General features: G+C 40.6%; 1 protein-coding gene across 2 annotated transcripts in view; it reads right to left on the bottom strand.

The window, feature by feature from the left end:
* The window catches only part of Ctnnd2 (catenin delta 2), a 361,255-nt gene extending 335,467 nt beyond the window's left edge, over window positions 1-25,788 (bottom strand). For both annotated transcript variants that reach the window (XM_076856215.2, XM_076856216.2), the window contains exons 1-2: window positions 25,701-25,788; window positions 11,639-11,894 (exon numbers count right to left, since the gene is read on the bottom strand). In XM_076856215.2, coding sequence (XP_076712330.1) covers window positions 11,639-11,894; window positions 25,701-25,773 — 329 coding nt within the window. In that variant the 5' untranslated portion in view covers window positions 25,774-25,788. The remainder of the gene's footprint in view (window positions 1-11,638; window positions 11,895-25,700) is intronic.
* Between the last annotated feature and the right edge of the window lie 505 nt (window positions 25,789-26,293).

Genomic DNA, 26,293 nt, shown 5'->3' with positions numbered 1-26,293 from the left:
ATGTCAGGTGTTCTCCAAACATCTGTCTTCAAACCAGCTTTCTCCCCGCTTCCCCCTGTAAGGCCCTTTCATTCTATGGCAGAGACTGTTCTTAATTCCAAGGTTATTTCATGGCTGCCTTTCCTGTGTACTAAGAGGTTGGTGGTGACCTTATGCTAAGCAAAACACTGGCTAACCTATGCTGTGTCCACTTGTCTTTGGAAGTGTAACTAGTGCTTGAATTCCAGAGATGTTGGGAACCACAGGGCCACGGTTGAAAGCTGGGGGAAGCACCCTGGATCTTAGTGCAGCATCCTTCAGTACAGAGCAGCCGTCCAGGGAACACTGGGTTTTCTGGCAAACAGCCCAGTTATCAAACACAGTTTGAGCTTCATGAGTGTGCTGCCTCTTCTCTGAAGAGCCCTCCAAGTTGGTGGCCCATGGCCATGCTCCACTATGAGATTTTAAACATCAGATACAGTAAAGAAACTAAGGCAATAGTGAAACATCTTCAGAAAACTGAGGTGAACGATGAAAAAGTGAGGATCCATCTTCCATTTCACCCTCCAGTGCATGTTGGCACATAAAGTGTGCTTTATGTACAGAGGCATGAAAGATGCACGACCCTCTCAACTTCCCACCGGAGCCTTCTCCTCCTCTTTGCCACCCTTCTCTCCCTTCTCCTCGTTCTCTTAGATAATTTAGTGGCTGCTAGAGCATACGTGGCTCAACAACCCAGTTCAACTAGTTGAACGTGATCTTCAATAGATGAAAAAATGAAGTTACTGGACTTGTCAAACTGTGATATATCATGGGCAATGGAATCTCAGTTTAAAATGTATTTTTTTCTTACTATAAGATGCTATTTTTCTTTTTATCAATGTCAGTACCTCCAAATTAATGAGCACTATTAGCTGCAAAACTCCTCAAGAAGCAATGGGAATTAATTTCCATTAGTTAATAACTGACAGTCAACTACAACCTGCCTTGCAAGACAATAAATGTTTTGAATGCTCCATTTTTGTCCTCAATTAAATGTTCACAGTCAGATGGTGAAGAAAAGTGACTTATGACATCAAGCCAGATATCAATGCTGGTTAGCATATGACATGACCAAAGGGGATTTCAGCTGTTCAATTGTGATGGAATAAACAAGGAAGGCTTTGAGGATGAATTAATTAAAATATCCTAAAAATGAAAAAGCTTTTCTACAGTAGGATAAGTGGAAGAGCAAAGGGGGGAAGTTCTTAATTAGGAACTGGCCAAGCTCTCTGAAAAACACAGGTCACTTAGAATAGCACACGACTTCAAAAGGTAGAACCCAGCTCTGTGGTGTCTATTAAACATATAGACCCACAATCCAAAATGGACCTTTCAAAAATCCCATAGCTACCATGACAGGTCCACATTTATCATATGGAAAACACCCCTACGGATATGTATTTTTAGTTTATAATATCTTATCAACATTGAAAAACAGATAAGATAGAAAATACTTTGTTATGTGTCCTTTATAACATTAATAACCATGTGTTTATGCAAATTTTATAGATCTTACCTCTGCATAAATATATGGAGAACCAGTAAATGAATAGATTATAAATGTTTATATATAAATATACATATACACACAAATGTGTACATGCACATATAGTCAGACATAATCTATTTATCAATCTGCCACATACACAGATTGCATATCCACATACATGTGTGTGTTTATAAAATTAAAATACATAATATATCCATATCTATACATTTATATCTATACATATAATCTATGTGTACAGATATATAAATATGATGGATACATATACATGTCATTTGCCACAAATATATAATTAAGTCTAGGGCTATTAAGATTTTCCTAGAAGACAAATCCCAAAGGCTGACGGAACAAATGGGCTAATCTGTCACCAGAATTTTTTTTGTTTCTCTTTTTCTAATTAGGGATTCCTCTCATGGGAACCAACCTTAGATAACAGAGTGCTGTCCTTCATTTAATAATCTCATTCAAGTCAGGACACACCAAACTTACTTTTTTTTTTTTAATTCCTTTTGAAGCACCAACTCTTCTTTGAATTCCTTTAAAACCACATTCTAGGGGCTGGGGTTGTAACTCAGTGGCAGAGCACTTGCCTAGCACATGTGAGGCATTGGGTTTGATCCTTAGCACCACATAAAAAAATAAATAAACAAATAAAATAAAGGCATGATTTCCATTACAACTATACAAAATATTTTTAAAAATTAAAAAAAAACAACTACACATCCTAGAATCTCAAAAAGTGTCAAGTGAGAAATGAGCAGGAGGAACACACAGGTTTTAATAAATCTAGGCATTTTACTTGTATACTGGATTTTGCAGCGTCATCTCTGGGTTTGGCTCTCAGAGTTTCCTCTCTGGGTCTCCAGGCTGCTCTCCTTCTCTATTTTTCAGAAGAATATGCTCCCTTGGCTTTGGATTTCACATCAGTTTTAATATTCACACTTCTGTTGCCTTAACCATTCTGATCATTTATTTCAAATGAAGATAGAGATTGATTTCCTTCAAATACAGAGGAGTTTTTCGTAGATTCACATACCTGAGACATCACCAAGTGGTTCAAGGACTGACTTCCTCTGTGAGACCCCACTCCCTTTCCACACTGAGGAATCCCATAGACCACACATGCAACAGTACACACACAGTCACTGTCAGACGCTGAATGTTACCCAGGCGTGCATCGGGCAGTAATATGATTACTGTATTAAACTTGCAGCAGGTGGAACAACTGTGTTAGTGCATTAGCCAGGGAGAGCTATGCCAGGAAGAAAGGACAAAGTCAGCTTTTGCTACTGGGTGTTGGCTCCAACTAGTTTGGATTTGATTTTTTTGCTCCAAGGATGTAGGAAGACCAGAATGTGTACTGCTCACTTTAGAGATCTAGGACTTGGGTTCTACAGACCCTTCATACACCTGAAGGCCTGGACTTGTGGATTGAGTGAAACAGAGGAAAGTCTGTTCACCAGGCAAGCACAAAACAAAAATCTCCACCATCACAAGTGATGGAGAGCCTGCTAAGGAGTCATGAACTAATTGGCACCCTTGATACAGATACCCTTCAGTGCGGCTGCCTGTTTTTCATTACCTTTAACCATGCACCGTCAGTCATGGAGTCTCCTATGCCAGATCCTGACAGTGTAAATCAGGTGGGGATGTAGGATTAGAAATCAGTTGTTATTTTAAAAATGCAATTGTTTACTCCTCCAAATAGTTTTGAAGACAGGAGGCAAAACAGCATCTTAGAATGGAAAGAATCAACATTGGCACAGCCAAGTATGATGTGTAAACATTACTTTCCTTTAAACTGATGAAGGAAATCTTGAAAAGAAGAATCTCATAAAACAGCAACAAAAAAGTGCTTTGTAATGAAGTCTCCTCTTCCACCTTGTAACTCGGACCTCTCAGTGATCCCTCCTCCTTCTTCCCTGCTGGCCACGGCTCTGGTCTTCCCTACAACCCCTCATATTTCTGGTCTTCAACAGGAAATGCCCCAGCACCTGCTCCTGGGCCTCTTTTTGTGCTCCAACCAGAGAGCTCACGGCCTCTATATCTTCCCACATTTACCCTGTGGATCTGATGCCCAAGACCCATTCTCAACAAAACTGAGGGGCCCCTGTGGGCAGGATTAGGAGTTCCTGCAGAAACAGGGGTGGTAGTAGCAACCACAGCTTAAAATGACTCTCCTGCTATGGTCTAGGTAGGGGTGTCCTCCATACGCACACTCATGAGACAATACAAGAAGGTTCAGAGACAGAATGAGTGCATCACAAGAGGTGCAACCTAATCAGTCGTTCAATCCACTGATAAAGATTAACTGGGCGGTAATTCCTGGGAGGTAGGGTGTGGCTGGAGGAGGTAGGTCACTGGAGGTGTGCCTTTGGGTTTATATTTTGTCTCCTGGCTGTCATGTCCTGAGCTGCTGTCCTCCACCACACCCTTCCTTCCACCATGGTGTTCTGCCTCTCCTCAGGCCCAGAGCAGTGGAGTCAGCTAAGGATTGAACCTCTGAAACTGTGAGCCCAAATAAACTTTTCTTCTATTTTGTTTTTTTTAGGTACATTGGTCACAGCAATGAAAAAACTAATAACCTCCCTGCCACCACCCCCAGCCTGGAGGTATTCCAAGGATATTAGTGTCTTAGTATAGTTCATCCTCAGAGTGATTTTATGAGGAAGGACTGCCATCATTTCCACTTCACCTCATGGACACTGAGGGCCGTGCAGAGATCACGTCCCCATTGTTAGTTGGTAAGGATCCTTTTACCCTTGTATTTGATACCCTTCAGAAGACTGGCCTCATCTACCATTTTCCTGTGGGAGAGACAGTATGCAGCTCAGGACTGAGAAAAGATGTCCCCTGGGTGGGAGGAAAGAACATTAAAATGTCTGCTCATTTATCTAACTAAACAAAATAGAGAAACAAAGCATCATAATAGCTACTCTTTGGGTTGGCCCTGGCCTTCTTGCTGGGTCCAAATCTCAGCTGATGGTGTCTCAGTAGAAGGCACAACATGGCAGAGTGGCTGGAAACATTCATGCTAGTTCCATGGCCTTGCATACAGGCACCTGTTGCTGCTGATGTGTGTCCCTGTGAGGTTTGATTGACACTAACCACTTTTAAACCAGCCCTCAAAAAATGAACAAGAGAGCACTAATACTTCAAGCATGTCCAAAAGCCAAAACAATGGACACACTTGCCCAGCTACCTAGGCCCAGAGCCATAAACATCAGCCACATTAACCAGTAAAAAATGGTGACAACTCAGATCTAACACAGTCAACCACATTGCTCTTAATAAAGAATGACAGTTATCATGAAAAATTGAAAAAAAATAAAAAGTTTAAAAATTTTAACCTTTAACATACCTTATTATTGTAAGTTCTACCTTTAGTGCACATCTATTTTACAGTGTAGTCTATTAGTCTGCTGGTGCCTGTGGGATCGTTGAATAGTGTCTCCCCAAGTTAATGTCTACCCAGAATTTCTTAGTGACTTTATTCATAGGGTTTTTGTGGACGTAATTAACATGAGGTCACAGTAGATTAGAATGGATGCCAAGTCTAATGATTAAAGTCTTCAGAAGAAGACAAAGGTAGGTAAAAACACAGAGAAGAAAGATGTGAAGACAGAGGCAGAGACTGGAGTGTTGAGTCCAAAGTCAAGGAATGTCTGGGGCCACCAGAAGCAGGAGCTGAAGAAGGCTCCCGTAGAGCCCTGGAGGAAGGCAGCACCGTGGCCTGTGGGTTTCCGACCTCCAGGCTCCACACCTGAGAGAATACATTTTTATTGATTTAAGGCCACCGAGTTTGTGATAATTTATTATAGTAGCCGCTATTGTTGAATGTTTGAGGCCCCTCTGAATCCAAATCTTAAAACCCAACGGCCACAGTGATAGTAAGAGAGGTGGGGCCTTTGGGGAGGTGATTAGGTCTTGAGGTGAAGTCCTCACGATTGGGATTAGGATTCCCAAAGAGGCCCCTGAGAGCTGCTTTGCCCCTTCCACATGAAAACACAGAGTGAGAAAGTGCCATCTCACTAGACCACAGTCTGCCCACCCACCTGGATCTTGGATTTCCTGGAACTCAGAACCACGAGCAGCAGTATTTTTGTTATTGCAGTCCAAACACACTCAGACAGCAGCCCTAGGAAATTAGTACAGAACGGTCATAACATTATGAGAAGAAATGTCCACATGGAGGTGCCACGTGGCACTTCATCCTGGTTGGGTGGTGAGACAGGGACGCCCAGAGGTTTCCCTGCGTATCCCAGAGTCCAGCTGAACCAGGCCTCCGTGTTTCCAATGGTCCTCCCTGCTCCACTACAGCCCTCTTTTCTTTCTGACTGTCCTCTGCCTGGAAAGCTTTCTCCTATTCTCCCAAGTAAACCTCTGTCCCTCTCAGCTGCAGGACACCCTCCACCTCTCTACTGTGCCTCTCAGCACTCCTCTTAGTTACTCAACCCAGAGGGTCACTTCTGGAAGAACCTTTCTCTCCAGCACAACTGTGAAAGCTCCTTAAAGCACAAGGCCATGTTCAGGCTGCTACCGTATCTGCCTAGTCTGTCCTAGAACTTTCCAGAGAAAAGTCACCTTTACTGCCCTGACATGAACCTGGAGGGAGGGGTGCAAGTAATGAGCGCCACAAGGCTCTCTCTCTGGGCTGGTGCCAGCCACGTCTGAAGGAAACCTTGCTGGACACACAGCACGCCTTTCAAGTTTTCAAGGAACAAGGAGCAAAAGTTATAGTAATTGCACTTGGTAAAAAAAAAAAAAAAATGTGGGGGATCCAGAAAAGATTTCTGTAGTACCAAATAATGGAATCATCTCCAAGGAAGTGATATAAAGCCCCATCATTTAAGTTGAAAAAGAAAATTAAAAACCTGAGGTGAGTATAATTGATTCATAGCTTTGCAGAAGACACATGAGGAAAGACCAGGCATTCTGTTTGGTTGGTGATATTGGCATCAATGCTCACAGCAGTTAGAAACACAGGGCTAAAAATTAATCAGATTTGGGTTCAATTTCTAGCTCTCCGGGTCTCAGTTTTGTCCTATGTAAAACAGGCATTATTAAAAGTCCTGTGACAGGGATTTTTGGAAACAGGAAATTAAATAATTAATATGAAAAGTTTAACCCTGAGAGTGGCTGTAAAACTTATTAATTTTAATTGTCATTGTTCCCATTATCAGTTAGAGAGATTATTGTCATCTACTTTCAAGAAACCCCACAATAAGCCCAGGTTGGCCCCTGCGAGAATTCATTCTCTTCCTGTACTTGCTGGTGAGGTGTGAGACAGACCCGGGAGGAGACGGGTCCCTGCAGGGTGACCTGAGAGCTCCTGGGATGAGGGGAGCTTGCACAGGGACAGGGACAGGAGTCCTGGCCCCTGGAGGGACCTTCCCTAACTGCCATCGAAGTTCTTTCCTAGAGAAGGAAGAGGCGCATTCTCCTGTGACTTCAAAGGGCAGAGATGATCAGGGGTGAGCTGACAAGAGATGCAGATTTTGGATCTATATAAATTAGTGTCGGAGATCTGAACGACTCAAAGAAAAATAGTAAACTTAGTCAAGAGGAGGTGAGTGGCCAGTTTATTTTACTTCCAGGAAGCGGGTGGCCACCTGCCAGCAGCGTTCCCATAGGGTGGTGGGCTGCTCTGGGCCCAGGGAGTAAGTGCCTTCCTGGTGCTCTTCAAGCTCAGAGGTTCTTTCTTGTCACTGTTATCCTGTGCTCCCCTCTGACACTCCAGTTAAATAAATGAGCACTGCACATCTGAAGTTAAGAGAAAACTCCCCGGAGACTCGTCACCCACGTGAACTGGACTATGAAGAATACCATTTGTGTTTTACAGCAAACACTTCAGCAATGTTACTGAAGCTACATGATAACCTCAATAGCATAGCAATGGTGTTTAAACCTTAACATTTAAAAACTATTTTTCAACCTTCACCTTTCAAAAAGCATATAAAACCATATTTTGCTTCCTGAACATTCAGTTTACTACGTAATAGGTGTGTGTGTGAGCAGCAAACTGTTAAAAAATAAAACAGTATTTGAAAATCATTTTTCTTACTGAGGTTTACATAATAATATAATATTTAGAAGTGATATGTGATATTATTAATTGAGATCCAATAATATAATGTCAAAATAACTTTCAGTAATACCTCAAAATAGGAAATAAAGTAGGAATATACATATAATATAATTCCTTAGAAGTTCCTACTTTTATATTATGGATCAACTCTGTGGCTTAAACAACTAGATGAAGAATAAATTTGAAAAGTCAATTGAAAATGCAGTTGCTAATTTGGGTCCAACAGCTGCATTAAAAATATGCCATTGTATGCATTTTTTTTCTGTTATTATGAATAACAAAAAGAAAAGTTTTATTGTAAATCACATTTGCATCAATTGAGATTTCTTGTGGAATGTTTGAAAATTGCTTTTGAGATAGTGTACATCCATCAAGACATACATTACCCCGAAAAGGGATCAATCAAACATAATAAAAGTATGCTGTGACTACTATAATTTATGCATTACATTGGTGAACTGTGTTGGCCAACACTTCTCTTCTTTTGTAGACAAGAACACTTATTACATCCAAAGTATCTTTGAATATCAGTCTTGCTTTATGTTGTTCTAGTTACGTCATTAATCAGAATTTCAAAATAAGAATGTCATTATGACTCACCACTCCTGATGTCACTGATACCTCTTCCATATAATTTAACTCAGAATTTGTATTTGACTCACATGTTCAGAAATAGGAACAAATAGGACTCGATATTGGGCACAACATCCAAAAACGTATTTGCTATGTTTCCTTAGAAAAGTCATGTTTGATGCAAGATGGAATGCCATTACAAAATAAAGACTTCTTAAAAACAAAACACACCTGTAAAGTTAATTTTATATGTCTAAAAAACTATTTTCCCAGTGATTGCCAACTTTAAAAGAGAAGCTGGATTTTACCACCCCTTTGGTAAAATATCTCTGTGCCCTCTTTGTTGGTGTGTATGATAGGGCAGTTAAAAGCACAAAAGACCAAAGTTCTGCCTCAAATCCTCATGATCCAACCATCAACAAGAAAAATCCAACCTTGCAACAATCCTTCCATCCTGTGACTCAGACTAACTCAAAGCTGACAGGTTGTCTCTGGCTTAAAGTCCAACGAAGGAACAGAGGCTCTCCTGACTCCAAATCCTTATTTTAAAATGCCAAATTTACTTGAAAACTTCTGACTGGATAATATTATAGCCCCTTAATAGAGAAAAGATACTGGTCTTTAATAAGATAGAGAAGCCGTGCACTGGAAAAGAACTAAACAACCCAGCAGAGGCACGCATCTAGGGAGGCGTGAGTGCTGCTCACTCTTCCCAGCTTCTCACCCACACACCGGGCTCTGCCATTCATCCCTCCTCAGAAAGTCACAACAGACCTTAATATAGCGTTTCCCTCTCCCTTTTAGTTTTGGTAAAGAAACAAAACACTCATGCCAACACAGGCTGCAGAGTGGAGTGACTGGCCCGTGTGCCCCCCATCTTCAAGGTGACTACCCCAAAGTCACATCATACCTCTTATTCAAGGGACAGCATGGGGGACACCAGTTTCCTCTCACAAAGGAGGAGTACCTCAAAGAGGTAAGAAAACAGACTGTTATAAACCTATGTTCATAATGGTAAAGAGGTTTACGTGGCTTGGTGTTTAGTGACATGTCAAACTTCTAACACGTTCTCCTAGGTACATGTATGCATAAATGTGTGAAAAAAGTCAAAAGGCTGAAAAAATCTAAATCATAGTCATAATGCAAAGTAAGTAAAGGTAAATAATTTCAAGTCTTAGAAGTTAAGGCAATATGTGCTTATGAAGAATAAAAATTCATTTTAAAGGAAAAAGCATAATAATTTTATTAAAAGAAGAATTATATTTCAGATTTGAACATTAGATTTGGCATGTGTTTCCACTAAGAAAATTTTGACATGTTCCTTTGTTTAAAAAAAAATTAAAAACTACAAGACATTATTGTACTTTATGCTCCATTTTGTATAAAGTCAGATTTATTCACTTCTATATAGAGCCACAACAATCCAATTGCAGCTCCAGATGTGGCTCTATTTTGTCTGAATGACTAAGCTTAGGATGGTGGTATGTGTTTTTCAGAATTCATACATTTTTAAGGCCAACATTTAGCATTCTTAAAAATAATGTTGAACTTGTAATTCTTGTAGCACTGATTTGCATATAAACTTAACACACACAAAAGATTCTCAGATTCACTCTAACATTTCTTGTTGGTGTTACTGTTTCTGGTTTATAGCAGGCACTCAATAAATATAAGTGACATAATCCATAACTCGAAAAGGTAAGAGACATGCCGATACAGCAAAAGAAGGAAAAAGCCTATAAAAGTGACAGTAATATAAAAATAAAAAGAATATGCCATTTAATAAAATAAAATGCATTTAATACATAGTATAAAACACAAGACGCAAACTTGCATCTAGAGAAATAAAATTTTTGTCTCCCATAATCCAAATTTTCTTAATATGAAAATGTAAAGCTTTTTAATTAGAGATAAAATGTTTATTCTCCATTGAAATATACAATGTTAAATACAAGCCAGCCAATTCAAGAATATATTTTTCTGTTTCAGACTTCTTAATGGCTTACTATTGTTGTATTTCCACATATTTTCAGTTGCATATTGAGAAAAAATTATGTGAAAATAGAGAGTGCAGAAGTATTTTCCAAAGAATATTCTAATGAAACATAATTAAGAATACTTAAACATTTAGGGCAGATTTCAGGACCAAGACTACAGAGACCGTTACTGACAGTGAAAATATAGAAAACCAGGACAGTGAGCATTGTCGATGCAAATATATTTCTGATTTGTAGTCCTTAACAGTAAGCATTTATTACAATTGAATTTTATAATGGAGGTTAGACCAAATATGGTATTTAGCAAGGATACTACAAGTGGGTTTGATCTATACTAAAGTATCTATCTCAGAGAATACATAAACGATAACATTCTGCTTTTTATGTTTGTAAAATTGATTTCTTCTTGCTAAAGTATGCAAACTTCTCAATGTAGTACACAGAAATCTGTGTTCTCTGTAGGTAAAAATTCCTTAAGACAAAATTTAAGTTTCCCACCAGAGTCAAGCTACATGCCCTTCCACAAAGACATACCAGAAATTTGACATTTCTGTAGTTCTTGCAGATGCAGATACGTATTTATGGGACTCTATCTGCATAAAGCCAATGGCTATGAATAAAACATCATTTAACTCTACAGAGAGTCAATTGGAACCTCAAAAGTAAAGCATCACTACATCCTTTGCTGCTGTTGGAAAAAAACAAAGTAAAAAAGAGACACACTTCATAACAACAATTTCTTTAATATACTGTGTCCAAGTTTTTGTTAATCCCCAAATTAGTTCATCCTAGAATTTATTCTCAGACATAGACCAATGACGTTCATAGGGAATTTCCAAATTTATAATTTTTACAATAACTTGGGAGAAGCTATCTTGACACTGTGATAAGTGGAAAGACAAAAGGTGACAAAGGATGCTTCCATGGAGACAAAAGCATACCTCTTAGACCACGACACTGGAAGCCAAGTGACACAACTTCTGCTCTCCAAGCCTCAGTTTCTACTACATCACCAGGAGCTCCTCTAGATCTTACCAAATGGCTGAAACCCCAAGCCCCTAAAGCTGTTCCCGTCAAGAGATCTCCATTTGTGTTTTGTTTTGAGATAGGGTCTTGCTATGTTGCTCAGACAGGTCTCAAACTCCTGAGCTCAAGTGATTCTGCTGCCTCAGCCGCCCGCGTTGATGGGACTACATGGGTTCACCACTGCACACAGCTCAATGATCGACCATCATTTCATGATATGGAATTGCAACATACTAGGAATCCACTGTAAATTCCCATGTTCCATATTAAATAAAAGTACAAAATCCAAGTAAAGCCAACTGTCTCATACTTAGCCAGTGACGTAAATGCTGAAGTGACATAAAAATATTATAACACGGTTGAATCAACACCCAGTTATAAAACCGTTTCTGACATCACAGGTATGAGAAAAAGGGTTTTACCCACCTGGGGTCTTTCTGAATGCTGTCGATGGACGGGGACCTGGCCAAGGTGCCTTCGGGCGGGAGGGCAGGGCCGGATTTGCTGTAAGGAGACTCAACAGAGGGACAATACTGCAGCTGTCGGTAGGGGTCTGCGTAGTTGGCGGCTGGGCCTGCGGCGTAGCTGGCCCTCTGGAAGGTGGCTGCTGTGGCACTCTGTGGCCCGTGCTGACTGCCTGTGCGCTGCAAGGGGACGGAGTCGACACCGGGGGAGGATGGGGCTAGGACAGGAAAGTAGGGACAAAGTAAAAAATTGAGGACCTGCTCACAGAAACGGTTAACCAGGTCTAGGCAGGGGGGAACATTACACACATAAAAAATAGGGGTTCGAAAGAATAAAAATAGTTAATCTGTCATATCTGAACCACATATTCAATATTATCCAGTCAAATGTAATCAGCATGCTACTTCAGAAACACACCCTACAGGAACGGGGCAGGGATCCACCTGTCATGTTTCTATTGCTAACCCACATCCAAGGGTAGGAGCATCCAATGAAATGTGAGCTAAGCAGAAGTCTAGGGAACACTGTGAGGAAGGACAGCTACGGCCTCACTGCTGAAGTTGAGGTCATTCGGGACGGGTCACTCAGGTCACCTTGCATTAGTATCATTAATGGCTTGGGACAAATTCAGAAATGAATTAATTTTCCTGAAGAGAGGAAAATAAGGAAAAGAGGAGGATGTTTGAGTGGGGTGCTGGGGTGGGGAGGTAGGCTTGCTTTTCCGTAAGCACTATGTGCAGCGCTGTGCAGGGCTGTGCTAGTTTCTGTCAAGTAACTCATACAGATGTTTGCAGGCTTCTTTCTCAAGTAGAACTGTGTAGGGACAGATGCCTATGGTGTGAGGTAGGTGTGCAGACATGGGGGATGTCACCCCAACTGCAAGGCAGACGGAATGATGGGCAGACTCAGCTTTTCTGAAGAGGACTTTACACCAGCTACTAAAGTCAGTTTGATGATTGCCAAACGGAATCTCATTTTTTAGTTTGCTTCCTAAGCTCTTTTTAGATTGTTTATGTGATTATTTTTATCTGGTTCTCAACATTTTTAACCTCTAAAGTTTAATTAATACATATATATATATAATGAAAATACCACCTTCTGGACCAATACAATGTGACAGTGATTTACTGCTCCAACAGCTGACACCTGTGATCAATATCAGCACACATGCTTTCCAACACTATGAATCAGAATATCCTCAGATTACAGCCAGTGTCTAAATGTGACCATTGGTACCACCGCCCTCTAAGTGGAATTAGATTCTAGTTATGAATCCCACTGGACAACTCTGACTTCTTGAGCATGCCTCAGAGCTTATTTTATCCTGTCTCACATTAGGCGATATATATATCCATACATACACAAAACACACGTCGCGTTGAGAAAGTAACCATTAAAAGAGGCTAAGGAAAGGCTGGGCACACACTCTACCGCTTAGCTACATCCCCAGTCCTCCTCAATCTCTTTTAAAGGTTACTTTCAGTCCTTGGGGAATAAACCGAGGAGTGGGATAGCTGGGTCAAATGGTGGTTCCATTCCAAGTTTTATAGGGAATCTCCAGACTGCTTTCCATAGTGGTTGCACCAATTTGCAGTCCCACCAACAGATCGGCATACTACAGTAACACAACCACCTCAATGTTTATAGCAGCTCAATTCACTATGACCAAACTATGGAACCAATGTAGGTGCCCTTCAACAGAAGAATGGATACAGAAAATGTGGTATATATACTCAGTGGAATCTTACCCAGCTTTTAAGAAGAGAGAAATTATGGCATTTACCAGTAAATGGCTGGAGTTGGAGAATATCATGCTAAGCGAAATAAGCCAATCCCACAAAACTATTATGTGGATGTTAATTCACAATAAGGTGCTGGTGGGGGGAAACTAGAGAAGAATAGTGTTACCTTAGATTAGGCAGAGGGAAGTGAAGGGAGGGGAGGGGAGGGGAGGGAAGGGGAGGATAGGAAAGATAGTAGAATGGAACAGACATTATTACTTTATGTATGTTTATGTGTGACTATATGACCAATATGATTCTACAACATGTACACTCAAAAAAATGAGAAATAATATCCCATCTATGTATGATATATCAAAGTACATAAATGCATTCTACTCTCATGTATAACTAATTAAAACAAAATTAAAACAAATTTTAATTAAAACAAATTCTAATTAAAACAAAAAATTAACTTAAAAAAGTGTCTTTCAATACTCGATCTTATAATAATCAAAAATTAGGTTACATGATAAAGTGACGCAATAAAAACTAAAAAAATATTTAAGAAAAGTTTTCTAAATGAAAGTGAGTATATTCATAAGAGAAGTATTTTGAAATGGTGAGGGCTGTTCTGATATATAAGTTTCGAAAACAATTAGATCAGATTAATTTATATTACATGCATCATCAGAAAATCTGCTTTATGTCTCTAAGCAATTTCTTAAGTATTTATAATTTCTCCAAAATACTACTAGGATGTCTAATTAAAATTCACATTTTAACAATTTTATACAATGTGCTTTATGTTATGGCTATAATCTAAAATCTAGGCAAATGAATAGATGTAAACAGAATTTCACTTTCTCTTAGAGTTGTGTAGGGCGGAGATGTAGCTCAGCGGTACAGCACTTGCCTAGCACATGTGAGGCACTGGGTTTGATCCTCAGCACCACATAAAAATCAATAAATAAAATAAAGGCACTATGACCACCTACAATTAAAAATATTTTAAAAAACAGTTGTGATAAGTTGGCCAGAAAACCAAGGGCAAAAGGAGAAAACTAGCACACCTAATTTTTTTTTCAGAGAAGTGGATTTTTTTTTTGGTTCAGGAAACTAAATATTAATGTTCAATCTTGCTGAAAATGGTTTTCAGAAAAAAGCCCTCATCTTTACAGAAGTATTCATTACTAATACATTATCCACAATGGTTAACAGGAAAGGAGGACAGAGTGGTAAAGACCAGGAAATAACACTGAAGTCTAAAGAAATGTGTTACTGGTGTGTGTGTGTGTGTGTGTGTGTGTGTGTGTGTGTGTTAGGAGGAACAGTGATGGAACAATCTGAGTGCCTTCACACGAACACTCAAAGGATCATAAATTAAGAGACTATATAATATGACAGAAGGAGTTTAAGACAAACCCTACCAAAGAGCAGACCCCAAACTGAAGAATAGAAGAGGGATCAAAAATAGGGGTTGGGGTTGGGGCTCAATGGTACAGCACTTGCCTAGCACATGTGAGGCACTGGGTTCTTTCCTCAGCACCACATAAAAATAAATAAATAAAATAAAGGTATAAAAATGTGAAATAGGGTGTGAAGTTCAATTAAAAGGAAGCAGGAAGGCAAATCTCAGTATGAGAAAAAAGAGAGGGTGAAGCCGAGTTTCAAAAAGTTATTAGGTTCTTGTCTGTCTTGGACTTTGGCCCTTTTTCAGGGAAATGTCATCAACTCATGTACAGCTTAGCTTCTGAGTTAGAGAACTGAGTTCAGGTCCCATCCTTGGACAGTCCTTGGCATGGAACAAAGTAACAGAGCTCTCCACACCACAGGGCCAAAGTTGTCAAGAGAACCATGGCCCCATGGAATCTTGGTTGAAATGAGGGAGATCAGAGGAAATGTTAAATAAAGGAGGTGCTATCATCACCATTACCAAGGTTGAAATCCACAATATCATACAAAGGGACTGCACCTGGGGCACTGGGCACAGGCCCTTGCCCCGGCCGGCCAGCTCCTTGCAGGTGAGTACTGTGGTCAGTTCTGTGTAATGTTGTGTACCCATGTTTCCTCCAACAACTGAGCAGAGGGTAAACATCATTCTTACTTACAGATGGGAAACTGAGGCACAGTGAGATGAAATCACATGGTGAGGTTTGGCTGAGACCTGGTAGGATGGGAAGTTAACCCTTGGGTTCAATCTGTCTCCAGATTCTATGCTTATATCCACCATGGCTGTTGGACCAATTTTAAAACTTCAAAGATGCATAACTACTGAATTATCTAATATGGTCTAAAAACTTAGAAAAAATTATGAAATGTCTAAAACTAAGGGAAATATCTACGAAAGGTAGAGAGATGGAATTACAATAGGAACTGATCATTGTAATATATAGTATTATATTGACCAAAATTATTACAAATTGGTGTGTCATGTTCATCTACACAACTTCTCACTACACTGAATTTACTATGTATATAGCAGAAATACACAGGAAAACCACACTAAAGTTTTGACTTTGATGAGTGGCTTTTCAAAAGTATCATCTCAAATACATGATTGAAACTTCTTCTGGGTCCCGATAAATAAGGTAGGTGATGAGAATTTCAGAATAGAAAACCAGCATTCAAATTGGTGCTGCTAATTTGAAACAAATATGAGAATGATCCATGCAAGGGAGCAATGTAAAATATCAATATGTGTGTCAGGGGGGCACATACATTAAAGAATGGGTTCTAAAACCACACGGAACAAAATGGATGAGGATCAAACTGATCACAAACCAAACATCAGCAATGTAACTATGTAATTCCTTATTTTTTTTAAAAAAAGTATACACTAAAAAAATTTCCCAGGACTTCATAGCATCATGGTTTACTTTGAGTACATGAAAAGTATTAAACACCTAACATACAAAAATTTAAAATAATTGAGCTATTATTAGTAGTATTAACATTCAAGTGTTGAAACCGATGGTTTAGGGGACTGTACTAGGTATTGTTGGGATGAATGCTGTAATGATTCGGGGTTCAACTCTCCCCTTTTTGGTGAATTTTTCAGGCCTTGGTGTGGCTTATACAAATCAGATTCATCATTAATGGTGATAAATGAATACTGTTGTGCTACTGGATTTTCCTTCAATACGTTTTCCCCTTAATCTCTGTCCAGCTGAACATGTCTGTTATTTGAGCTTTGGAGCTCCCCTGACCTCCTGTAGAATGACTCCATCCAACAAATGCCTCATGGCAAACACCTGCAGGGGACTGCACTTCATCAGCTCTGCAAACATGCTCCTGCCCACCTGCTCTGCAAACAGCCTCCTCGCCTCAGTGAGCTCCTGAACTCCAAGGTAGGTGACTCTGCTCTCTCTGGGGACCCCAAGCAGGAGGCACTTCTGCAGCTGACTTGACACCAACATCACCTATGCTGTTCATGAAATCATCTGTCTGATTTCTGTAGAGCTACGCAAATAAAGCTCTAGTTTATCAAGGAAAAACAGAGAGATGTTCAATGCATTATATTTGAAAGAGGAGGTGATGCATCTTTTAAAATAAAAGGAAAGATTCTGCTGTATGAACGATGGCTACAAACATTATTTACTGAAAAGGGAGAAAAGCATGGGAAAAAAACCCCGAGAATCTGGGTATACAGTAAAAACCTGTCGGGAGGAATGTAAAGTAGGGTTGAACAAAGAGGAAGTAAACATTTCTGTTTTTATATTATTTGCTTTGCTTATATATATATATATTTGCAAATACGGATAAACATGAGAACATAACACATTTATATGTGTTATCTTGGTAAATACAAAATAAGCTTATAATAAGGTAATTAAAGAAAACTCAGAAAAAATGATGGCTTAAGTGACAGAATATGGCCTACATCCTCTTAACATGGGAAGAATGGACAAACTTTGGAGAGGGCGTAGGGGAGTGTGGGGAGGGGAGGGAGCAGTGGGGTAGGAAAGATGGTGGAATGAGATGGACATCATTACCCTAGGCACTTGCAGGAATGGTGTGTCTCTACATCATGCACAATCAGAGAAGTGAAAAGTGTGCTCCATACATGTACAACGAATCAAAATTCATTCTACTGTCATGTATAACTAATTCGAACAAATGGAAAAGAGATAGAGTTCAATCCCATCGTGTCAGAGATACGAATCTCCAGTATCCAGTTCATCAGATCCTTACAGCGTGGACACCTAGAGCCACATTGTCACTGTTTCGCACTTCTCTGTACTCGGCACAGGCTGACCCTAAACTCACCAGGAAAATAGTCAAGGGTAAACTTAACATAATCTTTCAACTTCACATATTATTTCTGTGGGCAGAGGCATTTAACACATGATTATTAGTAGTGATGGGAAGATTATTATTAGTGTTGATATTATTTTCACTGCTTTTATTGAAAAAGAAGGTACTGAAAACATCAGCAAAGGGAAAACATTCCCACAAGAGTTCTCAAACTACATGTGAGGTTGTGCGTATGATTATATTGAAGGTGTATTCTATTTTTTTTATTATTTTTAAAACAAAAATTTTATTTGGAATTTCATTTTTTAAAATTTTTTCAATTAATTTTTAAATTTATATATGACAATTTTAAAGACAAAAAAAATCCTATTCTGAACCATTTCTACAGTTTTCTTCTTGTCATATATTGCTTGAAGAATCTAAAAGTGTGGCTGCACGTGGCGGCACATGCTTGTAATCCCAGTGACTCGGGAGGTTGAGACAGGCGGAACACCAGTTCAAAGCCAGCCTCAGCATAAGTGAGGTGCTATGCAACTCAGTGAGACCCTGTCTCTAAATAAAATACAAAATAGGGCTGGGGATGTGGCTCAGTGGTCAAGTGTCCCAGACTTCAAAACCTGGTACCTCCCCTCAAAAAAAGAATTCATGTTGAATTCTACATACATATGCTTTTTTTACATATTTAAATGTATACTCAATCTGGTATAATTTGATCTCCTTTAACTCATATTGTGGGTAATGAGAGTTACTATGGACGATGCTACTATGTTCATGCTTTTTCAAGATTCTGAGCCATTTTCAGTTTTGAATGGGAATACAAGAAGGGTATCACCATCAATATTTACATAGAGCTTCCTGCTGTTCCAGCCGCTGTGTAAGGAGCTTACGCACATTGTCTCACTTACTGTGCACAACAGCCCAGGTGGCAGGTACCATTACACCTATACCACCTCATCATCTCCCAGGTGAGCAGGTGGAGGACCCAGTGGGTGGAGCTTGGATCCCAACTCAGGCTGACCCCAGGGTGTGCCTGTTTCTCTCCCCCTCTAATATACTGATGAGTACAACATGTGAGGGTGTTCCCAGAATACAGCCCATGCACTTGAAGTGTAATGTTTTTGTCAGAAATACCAAAGAAGATAAAAAATTAATGAGACACACAGTGTGCCTGATCAAGTCCTATTACCTAGGTGACTTTCCCCACTTTAATATTCCTCAGAATCTACATTGTGATTGTCTTTGGCTTCTTCCTTAGAAACAGCAAAAATTGACTCCAACTGAAAATAGAACAGACCTGGATGAAGGTCCTTGGATAAAATTTCCCATCAAAATGGAAATGGAGGAGTGGGTAGAAAATGCTCATGTATCCAAGGTGGATTCGTTTCTTTCACCTGGGGTGGGATAAAGGGGTCTCTGCACCCTTGCCACAGGACAAGAGGGGAAGGCAGGAAGGAGGGCTGCATGGGAAACATGAGCATGTTTCCTGATGATTCACGTGGCCTCAGGGAGGGTCATGTGGAGACAGAGCTGGGCGCAAGACCAAGTGGCTGAAGAACGTATTAACTCTGGAAAAAAAAAAATTAGTCCACCTTCTTAAGCACTAAGTGACATAATATCAAGTACTTGATAGTATATGGTCACGATTAAAAGACCTATTATATTCCTTATATATCCAAATGTCTTCCTGCTAAATAAGAAGTCCCAAAGACACTCCCAGGGTGCTTAAGTGTTTGAACAAAGAACCTTATTAACTGGCTGAGGCTCTGAAAATCAGGGACAGAGACTGGGGTCTGGTAGATGTGGGACCAATGATGCGCTATGGCCCTTTTTATACTAGAAAGTAAACATTTCCATTTCAAGTGAAACCATGATCTTGATCTTGTTCATTTTTCTAAAAATTTTAATATTTCCAAGAATTAAAACAGTCATATTAGTAAGTTCTAGAACCTCTATTCTACTCTGATAGAAAATACCAGGTGTTGAGGGCAGAAGCCGCTATATGTGAGCATGGCTTCACAGTGGAGTATCTTCTGGCAATGTCTTAGTTCTTTCTAAGTTCCAACTTATAGTGTTATATTAAGGCCCCATTCAATGTTCAGATTGTCATATAATCTTTGGCTTTTATTCTTTTCAACATTGCTGTGCTTATTGGCATAACTCAAGGGGTGAAGTGAACACCCAGGAGGTTGGGGTACGCCTTCCAGGACAGAGCAATGGTATCAGTTATGGGTATTCCTGGTTGGCATCAATCAACATGATCCTCAACATGCATTTGCACAAAATCATGAGTTTTCATGATTTTTAATTTTATCAGTTAACTGCTCTGCCATCAGACACTTTGTCTTCTCTAAGGTATAAGTAGACATTTTATTCATAGCATCTTAAGTGAATTGATATAAGAAAAAAATTGGGCAAATGGAACTTTTTTTTTTAAAGATATTTATCATTGGGCTCATTTAAAATTTTCAATTGGGTAATAATGTTTCCCTGATTTTTGGATTACAAAAGGCAGTGATTTTTTTTTTAGGGGGTGATACATATCAAACTCAGGGCCTGGTGACCACCGAGCAAGCGCTCTACCACTTAGCGACACCCCTAAGTTACAAAACAGTAAGAATTTTAACTGAGAGGTAACAGAAAATCTTATTTGACTTATTCTAATGAGAAATACTTGACCTTTCAGGCAGAAGGAACAACAATTAATACACTGTTAATAATCCACATTTTGTGGACTCAAATTACAATTTTAGTTTTGATAGTCAATCTAATATTTATATATTAGTAAAGAATAAGAAAATTTTACACATAGGAAGGTCTTATGTAATCCAGCTACAACTTCATCAAACATTGGCTATTTTGGCAGAGAATTGAGTTTTTTTTAAAACACTTTCTCCACGTGGGCAGTTATTTTCACCACGTTTCTTTTTCTTTCGTCACCCTAGGAAGAGATCTGGTGGGTTTTCTCCCTGCAGCCTGTTAACCACAATTCTTCCCTCATTCCAGGCTGACAGCTGCCTCAGGGAAGCTTGGTGTCACTTGTCACCCAGAGTCACATTTATCCAAAACAAACTCCCAGGACTGGCATCACAGCATTTGGGGGTCATTTCCACTCATTTGCAAAAACGCGTTCAAGGGAGTATCACAGTCAAACGTCTGTGTTGACCAAAGGGCTTCCAAGTTGGCCATCACTCACATTTGGGGTTTGAAATAGAAATCGTGGCTATTTAGTTTCTACTTAATAGACTTTTTCCTAAGGGATGCACGAGGCCCACACATTCCTTGTCCTGCTGTCCTTCTGATTGTACAAGCTCTGGTTTTGACAGTCTCACCTCAGAAGAAATGTGTGTTTCATCTAAACAGACACCTTCGTTAAACTTGTGCCTTCTTGTATTTCACTGTGCAAGCAGTTGTTAGTACCCCAACACTGGGTTGATGCAAAGGCCTATCTGCCATTTCTGGTTCACAAAATCCTGCCTCTCCATCCAGGGACACTGGCCTCCTTTGCCATCTCCCCAGCCCACTTAGTGGTCCTATAAGAAAGAAGCGGTCATCATATCTGGTGATGGGGCACTTCTGAGACAGCCTGGTGACCAGGGACCACTGCTGAGTCACAAGTAACCCTTTCTCCTTCCTTTAAGGACACCAGATCCCTGGAGCCACCATACTGACTCAATTGCTCTCACTGGGCAGGAGCTCAGCTGCTGTACTTTGTCTCTACTCATAGAACTTCTGGGACCAGAGAGGCTGGCAGAACTGTCTTCATGGCCTACAGCCTCTGCTGGCCTGGGTGGGGGATTAACACATGTGGGTCATGTCTTGCAGGGGCTGGGTGTGCAGGGGCATGACAGGATTGGGACTGTGGAGGGGGCAGGAGACCCCCTTCAGCCCACATGCTCTCTGACACAGTCTTTGTCGAATGTGTGCCTTCATAAAGTGGCATTGATTCCTATGTAAACAGTGACGCCTATGTGTATGTTTCACCATCCACGAGCTGCAGAGGAGGAGTGGGGAGTGGGGCTTGGCCTCTCAGTCCTCAAACATGGATCTAAATGTTCCTAAATGCCTGTCCATGAGGTCCCTAACAGGATGGTTAGGTAGCTTTATGGTTTAAGAAAACCAGAGGAATTTTCTGAGTGCCCAAAGGTAGACAGACTGAGTTGGCATCTGAGGTTTAAATTGTCTTCCTTAGAAAGCAGCAGGCATGGATTTCTTCCTTACAGCAGCAGAGAAGGAAGGTAGAGAGAGGTGACGGGTTGAGCCTCGGGACATGCCACCTGGGACACTTCTTGGTGGGGAAGATTAGGGAGCTTTAGCCGGACTCTTCTTTAATGTCTGAAGATGCTTTCCGGTGTCCTCTGTGTAGTCAGCTCTTGGCAAATCTCTCCACCCAGAACAGCCTATTATTCAGAGTAGTTGGTGGTGTTTGGGGCCAGAGACTCCGAGGGATGAGGTCAGCATGGGGTTGACCAGGGGAGAAAGCCACCAACCACAGGATCCCAGAGCGATGCTCAGGTGCCCCAGCCAGTAGAGAGTGCAGCTGCAGTGCTGGACAACAGGAGGTGGACAGGAGAAACACACACCTGCCCATGTCCAGGCTCTCCCTGTGAGCAGGATGGCCATCTTTAGGGGGCATGAGCAGAAGACCAGGGCAAAAAGATCCTTCAATTTGTGGATAGCCGTCTCACCTTGAGTTGTATGTCATCCAGCACAACAGCAAAGACTCACAATATGCTGTTCAGTGTTTTTATTAATACTTTGCCTTTGACTTTATCTGGGATATTCATTGATCCTTTAAGATTTACTGTCCACTACCCATTAATTTTTCATGTTTCTTCTCTGAAACTGAATGAAACATGCTCAAGGAAGGAAGAGATTCTGAGCTTCTCTGACTGTGACAGAGCACCTAGTATACAATGTGTCTTCAACAGTTCTTCTCAATGAAATGAGATCTGTTGAATATACATATGTTTTCATCTGTGAAGCTGAATGTTTTTAAATGATGATATTTACAAATGCAGTTTTTCCCAAGGCCAAGATTTTGGGCAAGACTATATGGGAGCAAAGGTTTAAAGGCTGGCTCCACACAACCTGTGCAATCTTGGTCAGATCACTCAACACCTCTGTGCCTCAGTTTTCTGATCTATAAAGTGAGCATCATAATACTAATTCTGTTCTAGCATTGTTCTGGGGATTAGTAAATATGTTCAGAGCAACTAGAACACCCCGGAGAGTAGCCATAGTGTGAATAACCTCATTCTCTTTCTCATGCTTGATTCTATATCACAAATCATCCGGTGTTAAGTGTGGAAGCATCTTACACCTGTCTTCATTCCTAAGAGTGGACTCACTGATGGGAAGCAACTGGCTTTCCATCTCCTTAGCCCACTCTCTCTAAGGGATTGTCTGAAATGCTTTAGGGATCCAACCAAAGGAACACTAGATGATGGCCCAGGACTCGGGAGCAGAAAGGTAAGACTCATGGCTCAGGTCACTCCATTACCAATCCAAGCTAAGAGCCAGTGGTCCTGAGCACTCAGGTCTAACAAGCCTCATGAGGACCTTTCTAGTTCTCCCATGGGATCAGGCTCTCCCCATCCCTGGGAGCCTCTTCAAGGTCTGCCCCACTGGTCTCCAGCATTAGGCACGCAGCACAGGGAATGAAGGATAATCCACTAGATGTGGGAAAGCTACTTTAGAATTTCTCATTATAGCTATTTTATCATTATTTCATTATTTTTAATTTCTACTTTTTAATATTAATTTTAGGTATATGTTATGCTAGATAGACTTTAAAATTATACAGTATGGAGATATATAAGTTTCTCAAATATGCAGGCTCTGATAGAGATGATTTCTGGATTCAGAAAAATGTGAGAATATGAAATGGCTCAGGTGTGGACAAGGGGCAACCTGGGCAGGTACAGAGGAAAGAGCTTGTGGCTTCACACTTTAAGAGTTTGAATGAGGGAGCTTCTCCTCCTTCACCTGTGTTCCCAAAAGACCATCTACGCCCTTCATAGTATTGTGTAAACCACCAGATTTCCTTAAAATTCAAGGAAGGTCTCAAGTTCAAAGGTGCAGGCTGGCATGTGGCCTCAGACATCTGGATGTCACAACCTTGGTGGATCTCTGCCATGATTATTACTGGCTAAGCCCTGGGGCATTCAGGTCTTCCCCTGGAAGTATCTGGAGGTCACTGTCACCTGCCCTCAGAGGCGGGAGAGGAGAAGAACATGGTTCACTCAGAAAGCTCTCTATTGATGGCATAGAGCAGGGGTCAGCAAAGTCCCCCGGCAAAGGGCCAGAGCGTAAATGCTCTTTACTCTTGGTTTTGCCAGCCCAAAGTCTCCTCACAGCCTCTTAACTCTGTCACTTGGAGCCAGACTGGCCACAGGGATACACAGGCGCAAGGGTGGGACTGCAGTCTGTGCTTTACTCATGGACATTTAAATGTGACTCTTATGCCATCTGCACATATCACAAGTCATTATTCACCTTTGATCTTCTCCAACCATTTAAACACAGAGAAGTCATTCTCTGTGAGAATGAGCTGAATCTGGCCCCCAGGCCACCATTTACTAACTCCAGGCTTAGATAAAAACACTACAGTTTCATTTTGTTTGTTTTTATAAAGTGTGAGCCTTATACTATCTTCAATGTGATATGGATTAATTAAGCTTTTTTTTATTATGATAGTGGATTTTCATGAAACCTCTAGAAGTTGATTAACAAGAGATAATTCTAACGGCATACGCATATGCAACAGAGAATTAATAAATCTCCCTTGCCATCAGTTTTTATTCAAATTAGGTACTGAATGTCACTGAAATTTTTACTTCTCCTTGACAAGTAGTACACAGAAATAAGATTACCATAGTTGATTATATGCAAAAATAAAATGTTCAAGTAGTCCAACTCCAGACAGGAGTAGACCTAGCAGGCTGAAGTTGAGAGAAATCTGACAGAAGAATAAATGGGTATTCTTTTTCATCTATACCAAGATATGTATTATTAACATGGGGCAGCATTTACAATGTCAGAAACAAAGAGTGTTTGGTGCCTTTCTTCCTATGAGACAGTGAAACACTATAATGTAAATATCAATAATCAACGATAAAAGTAGCTTAGCTGGTCTTGATTTCAAAACGTGTAATTTAGTATCATAATGGAGTTTAACAAAATTGCTATACTGTAGTTAGTGGCCACCAGACATTACAAAACTCTGAGGCTACACAGATTTGTTTGCCAAGTTTTGGACCAGATCCTGGGCCTCAGCTACTGTCAGCACTGGGGGCTTCAGAGGAAAGGACAGAGCTACAGTTCTGCAGACCAGCAACATCCCCTTGGCTGTCCTCTAACACTGTAATCATGACATTAGATCAATTATCTTCTAAATAGCCATACACTCTGGGAAACCTTGTCTTTCTTCCTGTGGCCTTTGACTTTGTACAATTCAAAACAGATCTAATCCAGGAGAGCTATAGAGTTGATTGAATCACACACAATTGCCAGCATCAGACCTTTGAACAATAATTTCGTGTGATTCAACTTATCATGTGTATGAAACAAAATACAAGTGTGCCTTTCAAAATATGCTACATTTTTAGTAAATATTTTTCCCCCAAGCTTGCCAAATAAGTAGATGACGCCATTAAAAATCACTTATGATCATCAGGCGTTTGCATTTTATGTTCTCTGTAATGGCTATGTTTTCTTGGAGTACTTATGTTCATTAGGTAAATTAATAAGGAGGTATGAAACATCAGTACTGCTTCTTTCAATTTTCCTGCTTGACAAATTAGGCTTCCAATCCCCATTGTACTTCCGTCATTCATAGTATATACTGTTCGCTAAATTGAAGTCACCTTCTGTTTATACCCTCATTACCTCAGACATTGCTGGTAGGGGCAGGTGGCAATGCTGATGGGGAGCAGGTACACAGGCACACATGCATGCACACACGCACACGTTTCACTGGGGGCAATGTTTAAGCCCCCAAGGAATCCCACCCCCTGTTGACTGGCAGTGAGGTCCTGAATACTCACCTGTGCTCGTGCGGTAGGTGCCGGTGTGTGCTGGCGGCAGAGGGTCCCCCTGGCTCTGGCTGAGACTCCTCATAGGGGGCTTCTGATAGACGCGGTCTTCGTAGATGGGGTCTATGTGGTGTTCTGGGGATTGCAGGGCCCGCAGCTCAGGGCCCAGGTGCCCATGCTGGCTGCTGTATGAGGCTCGGGACCCAGCTGGAATAAATTAACAGGGGCACATTAAAGCTCAGCCAATATTCACACCGAGTTCTATCCAAGAATATTTGAATTTGGGGAGAGACAGAATAATTGCAATCTTCAGAAAACCAAACGAATACCATAAAATGGCAGCAACCCATCAAGCTGATCAGCTTATCGGGCCATTCAGCAGCCTTGATTTGCTCCCAGAACTGATCACTCTGAGGGCGATAATGTTTCTGAGATAAGTCCACACTGAACAAAAATGGGGAAACATCAGTTTTTTCACAGCCTGATGAATGTAACTGGATTCTTCACCAAAGGAATCAGGCAGGCAGTGGATTCTAAAAACCTCTTATTACCCATAGTCCTCATACCCTAATTATACAACAGAAATATCATAAGTGAAGAGGAAA

This window comes from Callospermophilus lateralis, chromosome 5, assembly GCF_048772815.1.
Source record: "Callospermophilus lateralis isolate mCalLat2 chromosome 5, mCalLat2.hap1, whole genome shotgun sequence".
NCBI classification, from domain to species: domain Eukaryota; kingdom Metazoa; phylum Chordata; class Mammalia; order Rodentia; family Sciuridae; genus Callospermophilus; species Callospermophilus lateralis.
The sequence above is the reverse complement of the archived record's forward strand: the minus strand, read 5'-3'. Positions and strand labels throughout refer to the sequence as shown.